The sequence below is a fragment of the Lemur catta genome, chromosome 10, assembly GCF_020740605.2.
Source record: "Lemur catta isolate mLemCat1 chromosome 10, mLemCat1.pri, whole genome shotgun sequence".
In the NCBI taxonomy this organism is placed as follows: Eukaryota; Metazoa; Chordata; class Mammalia; order Primates; family Lemuridae; genus Lemur; species Lemur catta.
In genome coordinates, this window is record NC_059137.1 from 65,721,691 (window position 1) to 65,742,237 (window position 20,547).

A 20,547-nucleotide genomic window follows, 5' to 3' on the forward strand; every position below is an offset into this window, starting at 1 on the left:
AAGACTCCCAAATTGTGTCCTATAATGTCAGAAGCTTTGAAGCTAGCTGAAGACAGTTCAGCCTTAGAGGGTGGCCTCGGGGCCTGAAGAGCTGGTGATTTGGCAAGGATGGATGTGCATGTGATGAGAAGACTGGGCTTGTGTCACATTCTGCCCCCTAATGTTGGGCTAGTTTCAGAACAGCTTTTCCAATAGAGAAGGCCTAAGAAGATCCATAATTCTACATTGGAAAGTGTTCTAGAAGATTCTCCATTTTGCAGGGTGGTGAAAACAAATGAGCTTAGCATGGCAGTGCCATTTCCTTCTTTCTTCTTCTAGGCAACGGACAGAAAGTATTAATGATAAGGATAGCCTGAAAATTGGAGATGTATTTTAAAGTTACAGCTGCCTAGATATGGAATGAGGCAACTTACAGGAACCAAGACAGCTCTAAAGCAAGATGCCCCTCTTCCCACCCTGCCTTCTCTGTCTCTCTCACACACACACATGCACACAGTCTCTGCTCACACACACAGTATTGCTGTTTCTCTCTGCTCAGGTTTTCCTTTTGCCCCTGGCCCAGATCTCAGGGACAGTCTGATGGTGTCCCCAGTTTCCCTTGTATCTGGTGTTCTCACTGGTCATCCCCCGCATACAGATGGGGCTGCAGGGGAGAAAACATTATTTCTTTTCTTCCTTTCTTTAGGTCCTTCGTTGAGACACTTTCCTGAAAACAAAAGTCAAATTAACAAAAGAAAAATAAGCAGAAGCTTATTGGCATATGCTGTACACATCATGTGGGAGAGGCCTCAGCTTAAAAATATTTCTCTGTCGAGGCAGTGGCTTAGGAGCCTGGCTTAAATAGTATTTCAACAAAATTCCATAAATCCTATATAGTGACAGGACAAAGGAGAGAGCAGTCTAGTCTTTTAAAAGGCGGGAAAATGTTAGAAGACAGTAAAATCTGTTTCCAGATTCCTCCCGTGCCTGCGGGGCAGATAAGCAAGTGCTGTCTCCAGCAAGGAAGGATTCATGTCCTGCCATCAGGCGAAAAGAGGCTGAGGCAGAGTGTTCCCTGCATTTCCAGTCTCTTTAATTTAACAGTTCCCAATATATAGTGGGGAAAAATGTTTTGGTTTCCTTCAGGGCTCTGGAGTCCAATGCCCAAGTCAGTCAATAACCACCTTGCCCTGCTTCCCCGAAAACCCAGCTTAACCTTGCTTTCTTGAGCGTGGAGCTGTGGCCAGGACAATAGAAAGGTGGGCAAGACAGGCATTGCCTGGCATGCTCTTGGTTTCTGGGTTGTGGGAGGAAGTGAGATGAAGTGAAATATGAGGTGTGGGAACCACAAACATTCCTTCCTCTACATTCTATGCATTACTTGGTCAAGCCTCAGATTTAATAAAGGATGTATAAATAAAGAGTAACATTTACCTTTTCTGTGTCCTTTTGTGGATGGCCATTGAAACCCTGTTGTTTCCCTACAAGGTTTGGAGTATTATTCGATAGAAAGGAAAATAGATGAGGAGTCACTATTTCTGATGAACCTGCTACGCCCGTAGCTTAATAATAAGTTACATTTTTCTCTATAGACTTTTTGTGTATAAAGCACTGGCCTATCCATCTTGTTTCTTATTCTTCATAACAAAGCTACAAAGTTGGCAAGAAAGATATTACCATTCCAGGTCTAAACCCAGACTTACAGATGTCAAATGACTCACCCAAGGTCCCACGTGTAAAGAAAAGGAGGAGAGTATGGGTGCAGAGGGTCCATACCTGCACGTGCCAGGTGTGATGCTGGATGTAGCAGGAGGATAGTTGAGTCCCTCTTCCTGTTGTCACTGAGTTTTGATGGAGGTCTAAAGACTAGAACATTCTTAATAGTTGGCAGGAGCTAACCCATTTAGAGGCTGGACCACCTAGGCAGGACCTGCTAAGAGACCCTACACTAGGTTAAACCAGTACGAGTAGTTTTGTCCTTAGAGGTGAGGGGCTGAAGAGTTGAAAGAGGATTTGTTTATTTGTGGGTTATGTGCTCCTTCTTCCCCAGTTCAGAGGGGTTTCAAGGGAAGCATGCAGAGAGATTAATATGTGTGTCCTGGAATTTAGAAGACACAGGGTCCGGGTATATGGCAAATGCCTGAGAACCTACATGTGAGACGTCAGGCCTGACATGGTAGAGCAGAAAGAGAAGGGAGTGAGCCACCTTGGGAGCAGGGATGGCAGTGGCCAAGGGTTTGTGAGCCTGTGAGTTTCCCCATGGGACCCACTGAGAGATTCTGCCAGAGCCCTCTTGAAAAAGGCTGCCTGAGGGAGGAATAGGGGTGGTGGTGGTGCAAGGAGGCTGGGCACGAGAGACCCATCCAATATCCAAAGCTCAGGGAGAGGGGTTATAGCTGCCAGGAAGAGGAGAAACTTTGCCTGCTTCCAGCAAGCTGCAGTTGGAGGGCCTCCAAGAATTCCTACAAACAATTGCAAAAGTAGCCTAGGTGAGAAGGAGTCAGGTTTGGGTGTCCTTCAAGTTCAGGGGGACCGGTGCAGGTCAAGAGGGCAAGGGCCACTTAACACTATGCCCAATCACCTGTTCTGTCCCCATCAGCTAGACTGGGAGGAGTCTGTGACCAGCACTGAGCGGCAGGGGAGGGGACAGCCCAGCAAGCCTCCACCTACAGAGGCTTCTGGGCCCAAAGCAGGTGAGAAGCCCACGTCTAATACAGTGACAACTTTTGGTTATTCCATTGAACTGGAAAGTTCATGACTAAAATGAGATCCTTCTTGAGATTCGAGGGGCCCAGAGAAGCTGTGAGACTGCCTAAGATTTTCATCAAACAAAAGGAAAGAACGAGCTGTCTGTGTGGGAGGGAAGGGGCGGCAGTTTGAGTAAAAGAAAATTGCTTCATAATTGCATCCTATTGATGCAATAGGATCAATTCAATAAGACGGTTGCATTAAAAGTGCTTCATTTCATCCTCTGGATGACTCTTCAGACAGGTGCCATAAATGACCCACAGCATATACATGAGGACACTGAGGCCCAGGGAAGCTTAATTACTGGTGTAAAGTCAAACAGCTAAGAAATGTATTAAAAAGTAAAATCCATTTTTCTCCTCTGGCTCTAAAGTCAAAGATCTTACAAACTTTCCAAACTGCCTCTTGGAGTGCCAAACTGAGCCACTTCTTGTTCAGTGGCCTCTGTACCCCCCGTAATTGCATCCTCCTGTCAGAAAATAAACCTGATTATTTTTTGTTCTGGCTTGGGTATTATATGTATCTCACTGCATATGTGTTGAGCCTTTGATTTCTTACATCTTAGCTGTGACTTCTGTCCTGTTTTCTAAATTATGTCCACACCCGTGCTGTTTAGCCCATCTGTTTCCCTCCCGAATGCCTTCTTAGCATTTCTGATTTTTTTGAGAGGTTGTTGCTGGGTGGCTGTTTCTTATGTCCACTAGTATTTTCATTTAGCTGATTGAAGGTCTCCTTGCCCTTAAATGCTGTTGCTGGGACTAATGTGAGTATCATTTATTTGTAACAGGATTTTAAATGGGCCTCTCTTTGTCTACATTTTGGCTAAGGCTTCGAACATCTAAGAACAAAACAATAGCTTCATGTGCCAAGGTGAAGAGTCAGGTCACTTATGTGAGAGCCTCAGAGAAGATGGTGCTATTAGTTTCCCACTCACATGAAGGATATAAGAGGACTGAAATGCAAGAAACCAAAAAAGAACTTTGATAGTAGAGAGAGGGTCTGGAAAAGGTAATGGTGTGCTGTAAGTCTCCTCTGCAAAGCCCCCTGGGTGCCTGGGGAAGTTCAGACACGAGGCTCTGGTGATCTGTCTGAAGAAGCAGAACATTAAGAGGAAGCCGGCTACATGTCCCTAAAGGGGGGGCAAAGATGTGCGAATTCTTGGGCCCAGATGTGGCTCTTGTGGATCAGATGTGGCCATGTGGAAGAGGAAGATGACATGCAGCCATTTTAGAGCCTGTCCAAGAGCACCTCATATAGGGATGGGAGAGGGACTGACTGGGTTTCCAGGGTCTGAGGCTGGACAATTAAGTCCAGCCAGGGGCATCTTGTATCATGGGACATGCCACTGAATGTTCCCAGAGGGGATCCCAAAGTCTATCAGAACATCCCAAGAAAGTCAGCTTTGAATGTTCGCCAATGCCAGAGAGGGTCAAAGGTAGACGTATCTGGAGGAAACCAAAACAGGATTACATTCTGCCATTCCTGCACTTAACGCTCTCTCCTTCTGTTATCCTCACACTCTTGGCATCAACGCCAGGGAAGCTGTGGGAGGTGGGGAGCAGGGAAGATGTCCACAGGGGACAATTGAGAAGTGGCCCACACCCTTGTTCCCACTGCCGTAGGCTGAGCCAGAGCAGGCCCAAGGGGAAGAAATGAGAATCTTTAACTTTTAAGTGAAATTTGAATTTTTGACTATTTTATGGGACTGGTGTTTTACTTACCTCAATAAGACTTTTCTTGAGACAGAAATAGCCAGAGAATTTTTATATTATTTGAAAATAGCCAGAAAAGTCCTGGGACCCGTCTTATATTTCCTCAAAGAACATGAGAAAGGACTAGCCCCTCCAAATGGCTATGGGTGGGCAGTGATGGAGGAGGAATGGATTTGTTTTCTGATTGTATCTGCTTACCAGTCCCAGGTGCTCAGTGAGACTGTTACACATTCTTATGTAAAAGAGCAGCCCGTTCTTATTGTCCTCTCTATCCCCTTTCCTTACTTTAGTTTTCTGCATGACACTTAAATCACTGGACGTATTTTAGACTTATTTAGTTGTTAATTGTCTGTCTTCCCCCTACTATTAATAGAATACAAGCTCCATGAAAGTGGGGACTTTGGTCTGTTTTGTTTCCTATTGTATCTTCAGTTCCTAGAACAGTGCCTGGCACACAGTGAGTGTGAATAAATATTTGTGGAAGGCAGGAGGGAAGGAAGGGAGGCAGGAAAGAAGGAAGCAATGGAGGAAGGGGTGAAGGAAGGAAGAAAAGAAGGAAGAGAGAAAAGAAGGAAAAAGGAAGAAGGACTCCATTCAACAAACATTTTTTCAGGCCCTGTTATCTTGCCAGGCATTATGCTAAGTGCTAGGGTAAGAAACATAATTCAAAACAAGGTCCTTGCACATGAGGAAGTCGTGGGTTCATAGGGGAAATTGGGACATGTAACACATGGCAAAAGGTATGATGGCTGCTGTGATAGGAAGATCACGGTGTAGTGAGGTGCAGCTAAACTGAAATGGTCAGTGGAGGTTCAGGGATGGCTTCCTTTGAGGCTCCTGAGCTGAATCTTAAAGGAACCATCTTTTGGTGGAGTGTGGAAACAAACCACTGAGGTTTCAATGTGCAGTAATCGGTTCCCTACTCGGTGGCCATGTGGTTTCAGGAGGCCACGTGGGGCCATGGGGGGTCTAGATTCACAGGGGAGCAGTGATTCAAGCCACTGGGTTTGCTCTGATTGTCTTATTCTAAGAAACGATGGGTAATATCATTTTAAACTATGGTATTTTGCTTTTTATTTGGACTTTATTCAGGTGCTACATAACTATACCAGAGTGAATTCCATGCAAACTGAAATCATCAGGGGTATGTCTACCATTGTTTCTTCAATTTTGTGAAGCCCCTCACCCAAGGACCTGCACAATACTACCAAAGGCCCTGTCACAATCACTGTTACCCTCCTAGCATGTTAGGCTGATGTTAAACCGAGAGCCACAGAGAGGCTAAAAAAATACCACTTTTGAGGAAGGGGTGCATATTGAATCATGAAAACTTAGAAGGATTAAGTGCAGAGCACATATGATGCTGTGTCATAGAAGGTGAGAACTTGTCAGACATAAAGGAACAAAGGAAAACACAAGCAATTCTATTAAACAGATTTTTCTTATACAGCTAATGGATCAATGCCAAGACATTTTTAGAACTAACAGGACAACACTGATGAGCAAATTAGGCTAACATTAACAGCATCACAGTCATTTTGGATTTTAAAATGGCAAATAAATGAATAGTACAAAAGTATGCTTGCATTTATTTTATGACTAGGTGACAAATAGCTAAGTAGGCCTAAATAAGAGCTGTTTTAGTGAATAAAAATATGACATTCAAAAATTAATGACCCTAAAAGATAAAAGGATATAATTATACCAGATCTGAGAAATTCAATTATCATTTACTTAATTGGCTCAGGTATTCTTTTCTTTACTTGTCATAGGAGAATAGTATTTTTTTTTAATTTCAGAATATTATGGGGGTACAAACGTTTTGGTTACATAAATTACTTTTGTACCATTTGAGACAAAGTTATAAGGGTGTCCACCACCCAATGTGCATTGTACCCATTAGGTGTGAATTTACCCATTCCTTCTCCCGCCTCCCACCTGCTTGATTTCTGATGAATGTTATTCACATATGTCCACATAAGTGTTGTTCAGTTAATTCCAATTTAATGGTGAGTACATGTGGTGTTTGTTTTTCCATCCTTGTGATACTTCACTTAGAAGAATGGTCTCCAGTTCCATCCAGGTTAAAACAAGAGGTAGTTCTCCATATTTTTATGACTGAGTAGAACTCCATGGTATACATATATCACATTTTATTAATCCACTCATGTATGGATGGGCATTTGGGTTGCTTCCACATCTTTGCAACTGTGAATTGTGCTGCTATGAACATTTGAGTGCAGGTGTCTTTTTTATCAAACGACTTTAGAATAGTATTTTTGACCAGTAAAATCGTACAGATGCTTCTTGCATTCATATCTAAGTACCTGAAAGGAGCATATGAATCAAATTTTTATAAATGGAATAATTTTAATTGCTATTGTAGGAGAACCATTTAAAACAGGAGAAAGGAAGATATTTGAGGATAGGGGGCTATTGAGCCAGGATCCCTTCTTGCTTCCCAGCTCCATAATCTCTGAGCTTGGGGTTGATGCCACTGGTTTCAGCATCTTCTCCTGGAGCTACTTTGGGTTGTCTTTTCTGATATCACCATATTTACATCTGTGTTTCCTGCTTTAGGAATTACATATAAATTTTGGGCTACTGAGTGTACTTTCCTCGTTTGCTGCTGCATCTGTGGGTTTGTTTATTCTCGTAAATATCTTCTCTGTCATTTTTAGGGATTTGGGATAGGAACAAAAGCAGGCCACCTGCCATTTTGATCCCATCACTCTCCTTTGCTGCTCCTTTTCTACATCAATAATCATGCTCTAATTTAACGCTTAGAGAAATTAGATTTTAATTCTTCATGTATATTAGTTTACTTAAGCAGATATAACTGTTATGTTGAACAAACAGGACTTATATGGTGCAATCACGCACATGCACACATACGCAAACACACACATCTGTATTCTTTGCCTCCACTGCCTATTCACGCTGCTTTGTGGAGTTAGTTCTTTCTGCATGCTTGGATGAAATCTTGTGCAGGTTTCACAGTTTTTATGGTCACTCTCAGATAATAAAAAGTCTATTGGTCACATTTCAATAATTAAAAGATCTCATCAAAATGATGAATTTCATTTAAGGTGAAAACCTTTCTCCTTCCCCAGCTACAGCCTGCTCTAGGCTGGAGAAGTCTGCAGAGGGAAGTCAGGGCTGAGGGAGGGGTCTGAGTTGGCTGTTTTTCTATATCTCCACCTGCTCTGCTCTTAACTTCTTTTAGACAACTGGACAACTAGAAGGACAACATTTTGTGGTTATTTTAGTAATATTAGTTATTTAACTGAGACAATTTTGTGACAAGAAATGGTTTTATTATCTGAGAGTGATCAGGAAAAAAAATGAGACTTGTCCAAGATTTATTTTTTCTAGGGACAGGAAAAGAATCATCCCATAAAAGCTTGCTTGAACGAGTGGGAACAAACCAATGAATTTATTTTTCTGATTGCACCCTATGAGTCCAGTTGTTCAAAATGATGATGGTTATATTTGTGGGGGCCTCCCTGGGATCCTTTAGAATCTGCATATGGTACTGCTGAGTTTGCCTAGGTGTGAAAACAGAGCCAGGATTTCCAAGGGCAAAACTGCTGAGAAATAAGAATGGCCTTTTTAATGATTTTTAAAGATAAAGACTTCTAACAAAGTCTTGGTATTTTTTGGCAATGGAGCAAAAAAAGCTACACTGGTAGGGGGAGTGCTGTTTAACAGGCTAAAATAAGATTCTTAGTTATGACTGAAGATCTAAGATAATAGATGCCAACTCCTCCTTTATTCCAGTCAGGTGCAAAACCACTCACGTAGGACATGCAAACCATTTGGGCAGTAACTGGTTTTGAGCTTCTCTCATTCACCTTGAAGATTTAAAAACAAACAAAGAAGGCTGAAATTGAAGAGATCTGGCCAAAAGTATTTAGAATGTGGAGGAGTTGTCTGGAGAAAGCATGCAAATGGTCCCCAAAGGGTAGGCGTGCAAAGTGTGTCCTCTTCACTTCAAACCTGACAGTGAGGTCTCAAGGGTACCACCCAGGGAACTTGATAAGAGTTCCCTGGAGGCTGAGGAACAACTGGGACTCATAGGGTGCAATTAGAAAAATAATTTCATTGTTTTCCCCTTAATCTGCTCAAGTAAGCCTTTAGGGGATGGTTCTTTTCCTATCCCTAGAAGAAATAAATGTTGGACAAGTTCCCCAACTTGATGGATTGGGGTCTCACTCATGCTTGACAAAAGGCTATAGGCTGGAGGGTTTCAGAAGCAGCCTGTAGCATCAGAGGGAAAATTTGACTTGGGAAGTACAATGCACTCCTGTCACTATGGCTCAGAGGAGCGTGCTTTCTGTGGCCCTGTAACGAACTCAAGAAAGAATTGTCAACTGAGGATCATCTAAAATAAATCTTGCTACAAGATTCTTCCAGGGGTAAGTCATCCTCAGCAAAAAGAGAATGTGTAACTTGAGGGGAAGTTGTAAGTGACCTCCTCGTTTCCTGTACCAGATACTCAGCCTCTATGTCTAGTGGGTTTTCTGAAGTGCAGCCCATATGGGAAGAGTTCATTCTGGAAGATTAGAAATTGATACTTAAAAAAAAATTGATAGGAAAACGGAACAAGAATGATATTATGAAATGAGCTTCCTGTCTACATTAGATATTTTTTATATTATCATTTGACTCAAGCTAGATTTTATTATGTAAATTAAATGGAAATTTTAGTGATTATCCTGTGAGTTTGTACTGTGTTAATTTAGCTATCTCACATACCAAATTGCCAATCTCCAGTTTGTGATATACATACATATAAAGCCCAAAAGACTTTTAAACATATGGTAGTGCTTTTATGAATTACCCATCCTTATGTCAGGTTATGAACATTTCTACACCAAAGTGATTTTTTCACATTAAGATGGTGTGGAATTAGGTTTGCCTACATGCAACAGAAACCATAAATCAACAGAGGCTGTTCACTAAGGTTTTATTCTTTCATGTAAAAAGTCAGGAAGACAGGAGACCAGTACTGATACAGAAGAAGTTCCATACATTGTTAGAGACCATTCCTTCCAGCTTTCTGCTCCACCATCCCTTGGGTAGGACTCAAGATGACTGCTGGAAACCAGTCATTATGTTCACATGTTATGCAGCAGGAAGAGAAAAAGAAAAACAAGACTTTTCCTGAAGGTTGTATGGTACTTCCACTTATGCCTGATTGGTCCAGATACTAGTCATTGGTCATATGCTAAGTATAAGGACGTCTGGAAAATGTGTTCTGTAACATCATGCACCCTGCTAAAATTTGAGTTTCTTATTACTGATGAAGAAGGAAGGTCTAATATTGGAGGATAACATTTGCCTCTAATATAGGAAACACAGATGTTAAGAGTAGGCTATGGAGTCAGACAGCTTCTCCTTGATTCTTGGCTCTACCACTTGTCAGTTGTAACTTTGGTCAAGAGTCTACAACTTTCTGTGTCTTTATTTCCTGATGTGTAAAGTGAGAATAGAAGAGTTGTCGTGAGCATTTAATGTGAAGACATTTAGAATGGTGTCTGGCCATGTACTATTGTTATTATCATTATGCCCATAATTTGCTACAACTCACTAAGCTATAGCCAGTATAGCCTCTGGAGTTTGTATAATACTCTAGCCCTAGAACCTCGTATGACGCCTGATACTTCATAGATATGGATGGGTGGATGGATGAATGAATGAGTGAGTCAGGCTGCATGAGTTTTTAACAGTCGAGGTTCTTCTTTCTAGCTGATTTGCCTGGGTGTTACTTAATCCCATCCAGCCTCAGTTTTCCCTTTCTTAAAATGGAAATGAATTATGCTAATTGTTCTTCATCTGCTTCTCCGGATCTGCTCTCCACCTTTCTCAACCTGCTTTGTGCCAAGGAGGCTGACCTTTATGGATTGCCTCAACGAGCATCCTTGTCCTCTGGTTTCCCATTGGGATTGGCCCATGGGAGGCACCAGCAGGTGATCAGTGGTGAAAGGAGAGTGAGCTTGAACATTTATTCCTGTGGTTTCCTCCCTACAAGGGCATGGTTTGGCAGTGGCTATGTGTCTGTTCTGAAAACCACAACTATCAGATGGCCCTGTCTTTACAGTGATAGGTTTCTCTGGGTCCCAGTAAGTGCCCTACCCTGTGGCTCTCCACTATTGCTATCCTCAGGGTGCATCAACATTGTTGAATTTCTTAATGCTTGCCACACTTTTATAAATAGATCTTCCATTCAATTCTCCTCAGTTCCCCGTTTGGTTGTTCTTTTCTTTCTGAGACCATGATTGATACTCAACATTCATAGGGTTGCTTTGAGTATTTAATGAAATAATACATATAAAGTGCTTAATACATCGTCTGGCACAGAATAAGCACTTGATAAACTTAAGCTCCACTGATGCTATTATTATCTGTTTCCTTTTACTCCTCTATTTCATGTTTGGAAATATCTTTGTTTCATATAATTTTCAAAGGGTTGGTTGATTTGTTGAAATACTTCATGGCTGAAAATGATCAGAACATACCTAAGCTTAATTTTCTAGTCAATCTCATAAACTTTTAAACAAAATGATGGCTATTAATTTTTTCCCAAAAGATATATTTTCTTTTTGTGTCATATATGAGACCCACAACGGTGTCCCTTACCATTGACTTGTGAACCTGGAAATCTGAGAGAAAGAGTAGTTGAGCTAAGGGTATAAGGGCGAGATCTGGGAAACTGGGCTGGGAGGCTAGGGATTCAGGAGCTTGAGGTCTTAGAGAGCAGTGCTCTGAGAAGCCAAGGATCTAGAGAGCCATGGAGTAGACCAAGGAACCAGGAACAGAGACTATATCAAAATTGTTTTTATGAGGATAGATTCCTAATTATAATAGAGCCTTATTAGTAACCCAAAGTGAATCAAAGATGTTTGAATATGGCCATGATAGTCCTGCAATTCAAGGCTCCAGGTTTCTAGGAGTGGTCTCTTTTTTTAAATAGAAAATCCAGTGGGCTTTGTTGGATGTCCTGGGGAACCTAGTCTTCAGGTTCATGAAAAGTAACAGGTTTCTTTGGTGATGAATTCTGGTTCTCTGCTCTTAACTTCCATATTTGTGATCTTCTAGAGTTTTATATGGAGAAAATATTGAATCCTTTACATCAATTTTTGTTCTCAAGATATCCTAGATGCTACCCATGATGCTTCTGCAATTGGTTTGAGTACATCTTACAATTTTCAGATTCCCCCCATAAGAATAATTTATTGACAACTCACCAAATTATCCTCTGTGATAGAGAGTGGATGTGTTCCTGAGAGCATAGGATGATGATGATGATGATGGTATCTGAAGTCCTTGTGATCTACAAAGTGATTGCTACAAACATTTTCTTAGGGAATTTAATACCAACTCTGAGACATATAAATAAGAAAATAGAAAGTAGGTAGAGTTAGCATTTAATTAAATAGAGCACTTTATATTTCATTTAAAATTTTGTTTTTTATTTTCCTACGATACAGTCATTGCCACTTTTACATATTTATGATGAAATAGTTGATAGCTATGAGATATTACTTATTTTTTAATGTCAACTAGAGTTAGTTAAAATCAGAATGTACTTCAATAGAAATAAAGTTTAGTAGCTGGCCATTTTTGGTGATTAATTCATTTTTCTTATAAGTGGCTTCTATTTTTCCAGATTTGGATATCAGAAGCACATGAACAGATGTCACAAGTTTATGTAAACAAAGAATTGGCTGAAATAAAGAGCAAAGCCTTATTAAATGAGGAAACAATGAGCTCTGGGATTATTGAAAGGTATTCTTAATACTTTCGTTTACAGAATATGCAAAGGCAGAAAAGGATTTATATAAGTAGCAAAGAAGTGTAGTGGCCCCAGCTACACATTCTAGGAACATATTAAGCACTTTTGTCTCAAACATCCATACTTTCTGCTCATGCTGGTGCTTCTGTTGGGAATTCTCTTTATTTCAATTGTTTACCAATCAACACTGTACTTATTCTGGGTCCAGGTAAAATGTCATTTCCTCTCTACAAGTTTTTTTCTGGCCCAATATTCTGACTATCTAGGTTTAAACCCCAGCTGTATAATTTACTGGTGAAAGTTATTTGATGTTTACAATCCTGTTTGTTCACCTGTAAAATAGGAATTATAAAAGTATCTACTTCATAGGGTTGCTCTGAAATTTAGATGAAATAAAGTATGAAATGTGCATAGAAATATTGCCTGACGTGCAGTAAGCTTTCATTAATCATCATTAATCAGAATTAATTGCCCTTGAATCTTTGCCTTCTGAGTATTTTATGTCCTGCATAACAGTTGGACTTGGCATTCTAGTTATTTGTATGTATGTATTTAGTCAGAGATCGAGTTCTTTGAGGTTAGGAACTGTTTTTTTTTTTTTTGTTTGTTTGTTTGTTTTTGAGACATGGTCTCATTCTGTCTCCCTGGTTGGAGTGCAGTGGCACAATCATTAGCTCACTGCAACCTCAAACTCCTGGGCTCAAGCTGTCCTCCTGCCTCAGCCTCCCGAGTAGCTGCGACTACAGGCATGCGCCACCACGCCTGGTTAATTTTTCTTATTTTCTGTACAGATGGGATCTCTCTTGTTGCCCAGGCTGGTCTCAAAGTCCCGCCCTCAAGGGATTGTCTTCCCACCTCAGCCTCCCAAAGTGCTGAGATTACAGGTGTGAACCGCCACACCTGGCAAGAATTGTTTCCTAATCATAGCTATAGTCCTGCAACCTGGCACAATGCCTCTCTATGGAAGTGCATGACATAGCCTTTATCTTATGCTGTAATTATTGAAAAAATGCAATCAAGGTAATGACAAAAATGCTAAAATTTCCATTTACTCTTTGGGCCATTTTATTTTGCAAAGTGCATGAAAGTTGCAAACATGACAACCCTTTTAAAAATAATCATCATAAAAATTCAGCCCCAAATTTGTTTTCTATGGCTTTGAAAGGATATGGGTGGCAGTCTAATATGTTTTCTAAAAGTTGTTATCTTGTTCCAGGGACACTGGATCACCTGCCAGAGGCTTTGGAGCTGTCTTTACTAGACATCCACCGGATTGGAACAAAATGTTAGTAGTCCCTAAACTGCTGCAGATTGCACAAAATGTTTCTTGATTCAGAAGGTTTGTTTGCAGAGGTGAAGGTACGAGGGTATGTCAAGGTCAACAAAATGCCTTTTACAAGGCTTTACATAATTTTTTTTTAACAAAAGATTTTTTCCATCAGTATGCATAGCATTTATAATAGTAATAATGTTAATTCTCATTATTTGCAGATTCTATATTTGCTAATTTTTCTGCTTGCTGAAATTTATGTATTTGCAACCTACAGATTAATACTTAGGTGTCTGTGGTGGTCATTCGTGTATATGTGCAGAGCAGCAAATGTTTGAGTTCACTGGATGTGCCCACTCCCAGCTGAGGTCACACTAGGTGATGTTCTGCCTTCTCATTTCAGCTCTCATCCTGTAAACAAGCGTCCTTTTCACAGTTTATTTAGTTCGAAGGTTTTCAAACTTTTATGCTTTTTGTTGGTGATCTCGTTGTTTAAAACGTCCCCAAAGCATCGTTCTGAAGTGCTGTTGTGTGCCTAAGAGCAAGAAGGCTGTGATGTGCCTTTCAGAGGAAATACGTGTTAGATAAGCTTCATTCAGGCGTGAGTTGTAGTGCTGTTGGCAGTGAGTTTCGATGTTAATAAATCAAAAATATATATTAAAAAGGTGTCTTTAAGCAGAAATATAGATAAAACAAGGTTATATATTGATGGATTGGTGAAAATGTGACCAGAGGCTTGCAGGAACCTAATCTTGTATTTACCCTAAGAGCAATGGCTCAATATTTGCTAATTCAGTGTCATGGCAACTGCATAGTGCATTATTGTGAATGATAAGAATTGACGGTACAGTAAAAGACTACTATCTTTACTAATAAAAGAAATACATTTGTTTTGGGGGCAACATGAATTCTTACTACAAAAGAAAAAAGAAATTTCTTACCCATTAATCTTTCTAAAGAAGACAAACTTTCATAATGTATAGAAAGATGATGTGGAAATATAAGCCTGTCAAGATTCTAAGTATTGGACTGTGCATTATGAGGTTGTGAAGAGTAAGCAAGGCAACATCTGTAAAACAACTACAGCACTAACTGATGCCTACCTAGTAAACGTGCTGCTGGACACTTGCTGAATCCTTGCAGTCTATCAATTCATACTCAGATAATTTTCTTGATTTATTTCATTCTTGATTTATTGCGTTTTCTTTGTTCTCTCTTTTGGAAATCCTTTATTTGGATGTTGGGTTGCTTGGCCTGGTCTTTTAATCTTCTTGTCTTTTCTCTCTTATTTTCTTTTTGTCTTTACTATCTACTTTTCCATCTGTTTCTTCAACCCTACTATTGAATTCTCTTTTTGTTTTATGAATCTTTCTGTTTTTATATTATCTTTTTTTGGTTTCATGACTTCAATATCTTCTCTTATCTGGGGATGTTAATGATAGTTTGCCTTTTTTTTTTTTTATTTTCTTCCCCATGCATAGTCTCTGTTTTCTTCAAGATGCTTTTATTGTTTCTGTTTGTTTTTTATTTGTTTGTATGGTCTTTCTTCTATGCTGGAGGCATTTTCCTCAGATATTTGGGAATCAATCTTTGGCTTTCTTCTCATGATTAATAGATGGAGATCTGAGCCTGTGAGTGAGTCTTGTTGACTTGGATATTTACTGAAGGAATCTAGGGGGTCATTTTTCCAAAGAAGCCTTAGTGTCAGTAGAGTCATACATTGCTTAATGACAAGGATATGTTCTCGGAAATGCATCATTAGGTGATTTTGTCCTTGTGCAGACATCATAGAGTGTACTTACATAAACTTAGATAGTGTAGCCTACTCCACACCTAGGCTATATGGTATATATAGACTATGCTCGCTCCTAGGCTACAAACCTGTACATGTTACTATACTGAATACTGTAGGCAGTTCTAACATAATGCTAGTATTTGTGTATCTAAACATAGAGAAGGTACAGTAAAAATACAGTATAAGAAGGTAAAAAATGGTATACTTGTACAGGCCGTGCACCATGAATGAAGCTTACAGGACTGGACGTTGCTGTGGGTGAGTCCGTGAGTGAGTAGTGAGTGAATGTCAAGGCCTCAGGACATGACTACACTACTGTGGACTTTATAAACACTGTACACTTAAGCTGCACTACATTTATAATTTTTTTTCTTTCTTCAATAATAAATTAGCCTTAGCATATTACAATTTTTTTACTTTATAAACTTTTAAATTATTAAAAAGCTTTGACTCTTTTGTAATCATACAGCTTAAAACAAAACACACTGTACCAGTTGTACAAAAATATTTTCCTTTTTTATATTATTATTTATAAGCTTTTATCTATTTTTAAAATTTGTATCTTTTACTTTTAAAACTTTTTTTGTTAAAGACTAAGACACACACACACACACACACACACACACACAAACACACACACATTAGCCTAGGCCTACACTGGGTCAGGATCATCAATATCACTGTTTTCCACCTCCACATCTTGTCCCACTGGAAGGTCTTCAGGGACAATAATGCACACAGAGCTGTCATCTCCTGTGATAACAACGCCTTCTTCTGGAATACCTCCTGAAGGACCTGCCTGAGGCTGTTTTTACAGTTAACTTGTTTTTTATAAGTAGAAAGAGTATACTCCAAAATAACAAAGAAAAGTATAGTATAGTAAATAGACCAGTATCATAGTCATTTGTTATCATTATCTAGTATTATGTACTGTACATAATTGTAGATACTTTCCTTTTATACAGTTGACAGCACAGTAGCTTTTTTTACACCATCATAACCATAAACATGTGAGTAATACATTGTGTTATGATGTTACCACAGCCACAACATCACTAAACAATAGGAATATTTCAGCTCTATTATAATCTTTTTTTTGAGACAAGGTCTTGCTTTGTTGCCTGGGCTAGAGTGCAGTGGCATGATCACAGCTCACTGCAACCTCAAACTCCTGGCCTGAGCCTCCCAAAGTGCTAGGATTACAGGCATGAGCCACCAGGCCCAGCCTCTATTATAATCTTATGGGATCTCTGTTGTACATACAGTCCAATCTGTCATTAACTGAAACATCATTCTGTGACATGACTGTATTTTAGTCTTTCCTCTTGGGCTGGTCACATTCCCAGAGGAGACTCCCCAATCTCCCACCTGAAGGGTGAAAGGCTGGTGCCTGTGTTCATAGAGTGAGCAGGGCAATTGGGCTGGGATCCCTCATTGTGTATGGTCACTGAATTGTGTTGTTGATCGAGGACTTTCTCTGGTGAATAAATTTCTAGCTTTCTTCTGGCATAGGGGAGGGGCAGGTACTCTGCAGTGGGGTCCAGGGGAGTAGCTTTGGAGCTCTAACTGCCTTTCATCTAGCTCTTCCTCTAGGTCTTTGCTGACTTAGGATTCAGCTTTCTGAGTCAGAGACCCTTGTCCATCTTATCTTGAGCTTCCAAAATTTGTTTCTCTTGTCCCTTTTCCTATTTATCCTGTTATTGTGAGGTTTTTTTTTTTTTTTTTTTTTGAGACAGAGTCTCACTCTGTTGCCCAGGCTAGAGTGAGTGCCGTGGCGTCAGCCTAGCTCACAGCAACCTCAAACTCCTGGGCTCAAGCGATCCTCCTGCCTCAGCCTCCCGAGTAGCTGGGACTACAGGCATGTGCCACCATGCCCGGCTAATTTTTTCTATATATTTTTAGTTGTCCAGCTAATTTCTTTCTGTTTTTTTAGTAGAGACAGGGTCTTGCTCTTGCTCAGGCTGGTCTCGAATTCCCGAGCTCAATCCGCCCACCTCGGCCTCCCAGAGTGCTAGGATTACAGGCTACCCTGTTATTGTGAGTTTTAAAAAGTCTGTTTAGGCCGGGCGCGGTGGCTCATGCCTGTAATCCTAGCTCTCTGGGAGGCCGAGGCGGGTGGATCGCTCGAGGTCAGGAGTTCATGACCAGCCTGAGCGAGACTCCCCCGTCTCTACTAAAAATAGAAATAAATTATCTGGACAACTAAAAAAATACATATAGAAAAAATTAGCCGGGCATGGTGGCACATGCCTGTAGTCCCAGCTACTGGGGAGCCTGAGGCAGTAGGATCCCTTAAGCCCAGGAGTTTGAGGTTGCTGTGAGCTAGGATGATGCCATGGCACTCACTCTAGCCCGGGAACACAGCAAGACCTGTTTAATGTGTTTTTAGTGGAGCTTTCTGAGGAAACAAGGTTCGATGTGTATGCTCAATCTTAACTCTGACATCGTCAAGTCTTATCTGATCAGCCACCTCCTCCACAGGACCTGCCCATACCTACTGCTACCCCTCTCTCTGTGCCTTGGTGAGGTCCCTGGAGGATGTCTATAGCACCGTCTACTTCTTTTATCCTAATGCTATTCATCTTTGCTGCAATTACTTGCATTCCTGTATTTCTTGCTAAATTCAATGCTCCGAAGGGCAAGACTGTCACAGCTCTGTCCCCAGTGCTTAACAGAGAGCCTAACCAATAGCAAACACACCATAGTTATATCTGGAATGAATAGATTAGTCATTTCTGATGTTGAATAGGAAATTATAATACAAGGAGGTATGGCCAATTCCTATCTTATTTGATTTAGAGGTTCAAGGCCTTTAGAACCAAAAGTTGTTCTTAATTCTATTTTGGCAAATGCATTCAAAGACATGTTCTTTTAGAAAATCAGCCTTTATGAGTTTGAATTGCTAGAATTACTCATTTGTTTTATTTGATTCATGAGTTTTAGCAAGGAAATAAATACACGAACACCTTCAACCATCCTCCACTAATTCCATATATAATTCTTTCTTTCAGTTAATATACACTAATTATAAGATGTTCCATACAATAGAATGCTGTAGTGTTTTAGAATCTGCTCTCTTGAATATTAAGTATTCTTTTGCTTCTTGCCAACTCTACAGCTGTGAAAGTTAAATGTCAACTTTAAAAGGCAATGAATAAGAATGAGTTTGTTCAATGGACCAAAATAATGTGCTTCAACTTATAAAAGAAAGGCTGTAATCATAATGTAAATTTAGGCTTCAGGTTACTTCTTAAGGAAAAAAACCCAGAATAATAAAAGTATAGCTTTCATATTAAGGAGACATTAATCTGATGCACTTATCTAAATTTTTCGATATTGTCCATTACGTTATGATGGCATTTGACTGTCTGTTTCTTTTTCTCATAACTCAAGCTATGGCCCACGTACTTTATTTTGGACTGATGTGAAGAAGACACAACACCTTTCCTCCATAAATTGGCAACAAATATCTCAGTGAAATATACTGAAAATCAGGACATGTAGAATGTTTGATAAGTCCAGTGGGACTTGTCACTCCTGACCTTAACTAAAGGGCTCTGTGAGTAATTCCTTCCACATATGTCACAGATTGAGATAGACAGAAAAAAATTGTCATATAGGGAGCAGTTAGGTTGACACTAAAATTGATATCAGAGACTTAAGCTTTAAAAATGAGATTTATAGGCTTTGAGGCTAGATTGAGCTTGTCTAGAATGAAAACTATTTTCACTTGAGAGGTGGTCTCATTCCCACCAATGAGTTTCCAAGAAATTGACATTTCCAGTGATGGGAGGGTGGGAGTCAGGGAGGCTCAAAGACCTTTCAGACATCAACAATGCTCATTTGGTCCTCAACAGATGCAGGTGCATGTGGAGGGAGTCTCTAACATACATTACTTTTACTACATGGATAGACACGGTACAGGTATGGAAAAGTGGTTGGGAACATGAGTATAGTTAGTAAGTCAGTTCAAGAGTCTTTGTCTTTCTGCCTGATTCTCAAGCATCCTCAAGTAACTTTCACTTAATTTGGAAGTATTTTTTATGAGGCCTGAAAAACCAACTCACTAATTATCAGAAGGCCCCTGTATATCTGATTACCTAATACAAAATCATTTTATGATTTTTCCACAGAACCAGAGAGTTGCAACTAATTCATTCTAAGAAGTAAGGTTTTCCATGTAAAAATATGTGGACTACATCTGTGACCATTAAATAAACAAAAGGAATCAAAATAACACAACAAACAAAAACAAAAACTATATCAAGTAGATCCAATTTTGGAAAGGAGAGGTAGTAAAATACATAATTTTATGTTAAGATCTTATTTCTCAGAAGCCTTCATGTAAATATACACATATAACCATGTGAGGTCCTGGGATAATGGTCCACAGGAGAAGTCAGTTTTTTTTGATAGGGAAAGACCAATTCTGGCATAGGGTGTTTGCTGTGTGAGAAGCAGGTCCATGGGAGCCTGGGTCAGTTTGAGGGTGGCCCAGGAGCACTGTGCACCTACTGGAGGATAGAGAAGTACTCAAGATAGACCTCCCACAGGGCCAGCCCTAACCACAGCATCTTGTCATTTTTACCAAATTTCATTGCCTCCTGGTGGTAGTGATTGGCGCATATTGCTGACATTTTATGATAAATGTATTTTGTTTCCAGAATGCATCCAAACACTATGTGATCCACACAATGGGAGAAGAAAGACATTAATAGTGTTTGGAATCACTGGATGGCTTTTTGGAAATTGTGTAGCTTTTCAGAAAGAGCATCGTATTGGAAAATAAGAAACCTGGGTTCTACTTCTGGGCTTCAATAAACCTGCTACGTGACCTTGTGCTGGTTAATAACCCTCTCTGGACTCTAGTTGTTTCCATTTGGACAATGAGAGGATTGAACCAAATGATCTGTAACATCCATTCCCACTCTAAAATTTTATGGCTATAAGGAGAAAGGCATCTACAGTTGCATAAATGGGCAAGTTAAATGAGGCCCAAAAGCTGTTCATGCAGTTAAGTGCTCATCGTTGGGACAGAGCACTTACCCATATGTGTGTGGAGTGGTCACTTCAGAGTAGCAGCAGCAAGCCTCGGCTACAGTTTAAATTCTTCTGATTTATTCCTCTCACTGGGGCACTAGGCATCTGTAAAATCTGTGGCACTCTGCAGAAGAAAGGGACTGCATGTGAATAGTATGAAGGGTTTTCCTTTTGTCAAAGTACAGTGCAAAGCATTTACTTTTCT

General features: G+C 40.1%; 1 protein-coding gene across 3 annotated transcripts in view; it reads left to right on the plus strand.

Moving 5' to 3' along the window:
* Positions 1-20,547, plus strand: part of CFAP95 (cilia and flagella associated protein 95) — an 80,284-nt gene that overhangs the window by 24,746 nt on the left and 34,991 nt on the right. For all 3 annotated transcript variants that reach the window (XM_045562411.1, XM_045562413.1, XM_045562412.1), the window contains exons 3-4: positions 12,112-12,230; positions 13,454-13,522. In XM_045562411.1, coding sequence (XP_045418367.1) covers positions 12,112-12,230; positions 13,454-13,522 — 188 coding nt within the window. The remainder of the gene's footprint in view (positions 1-12,111; positions 12,231-13,453; positions 13,523-20,547) is intronic.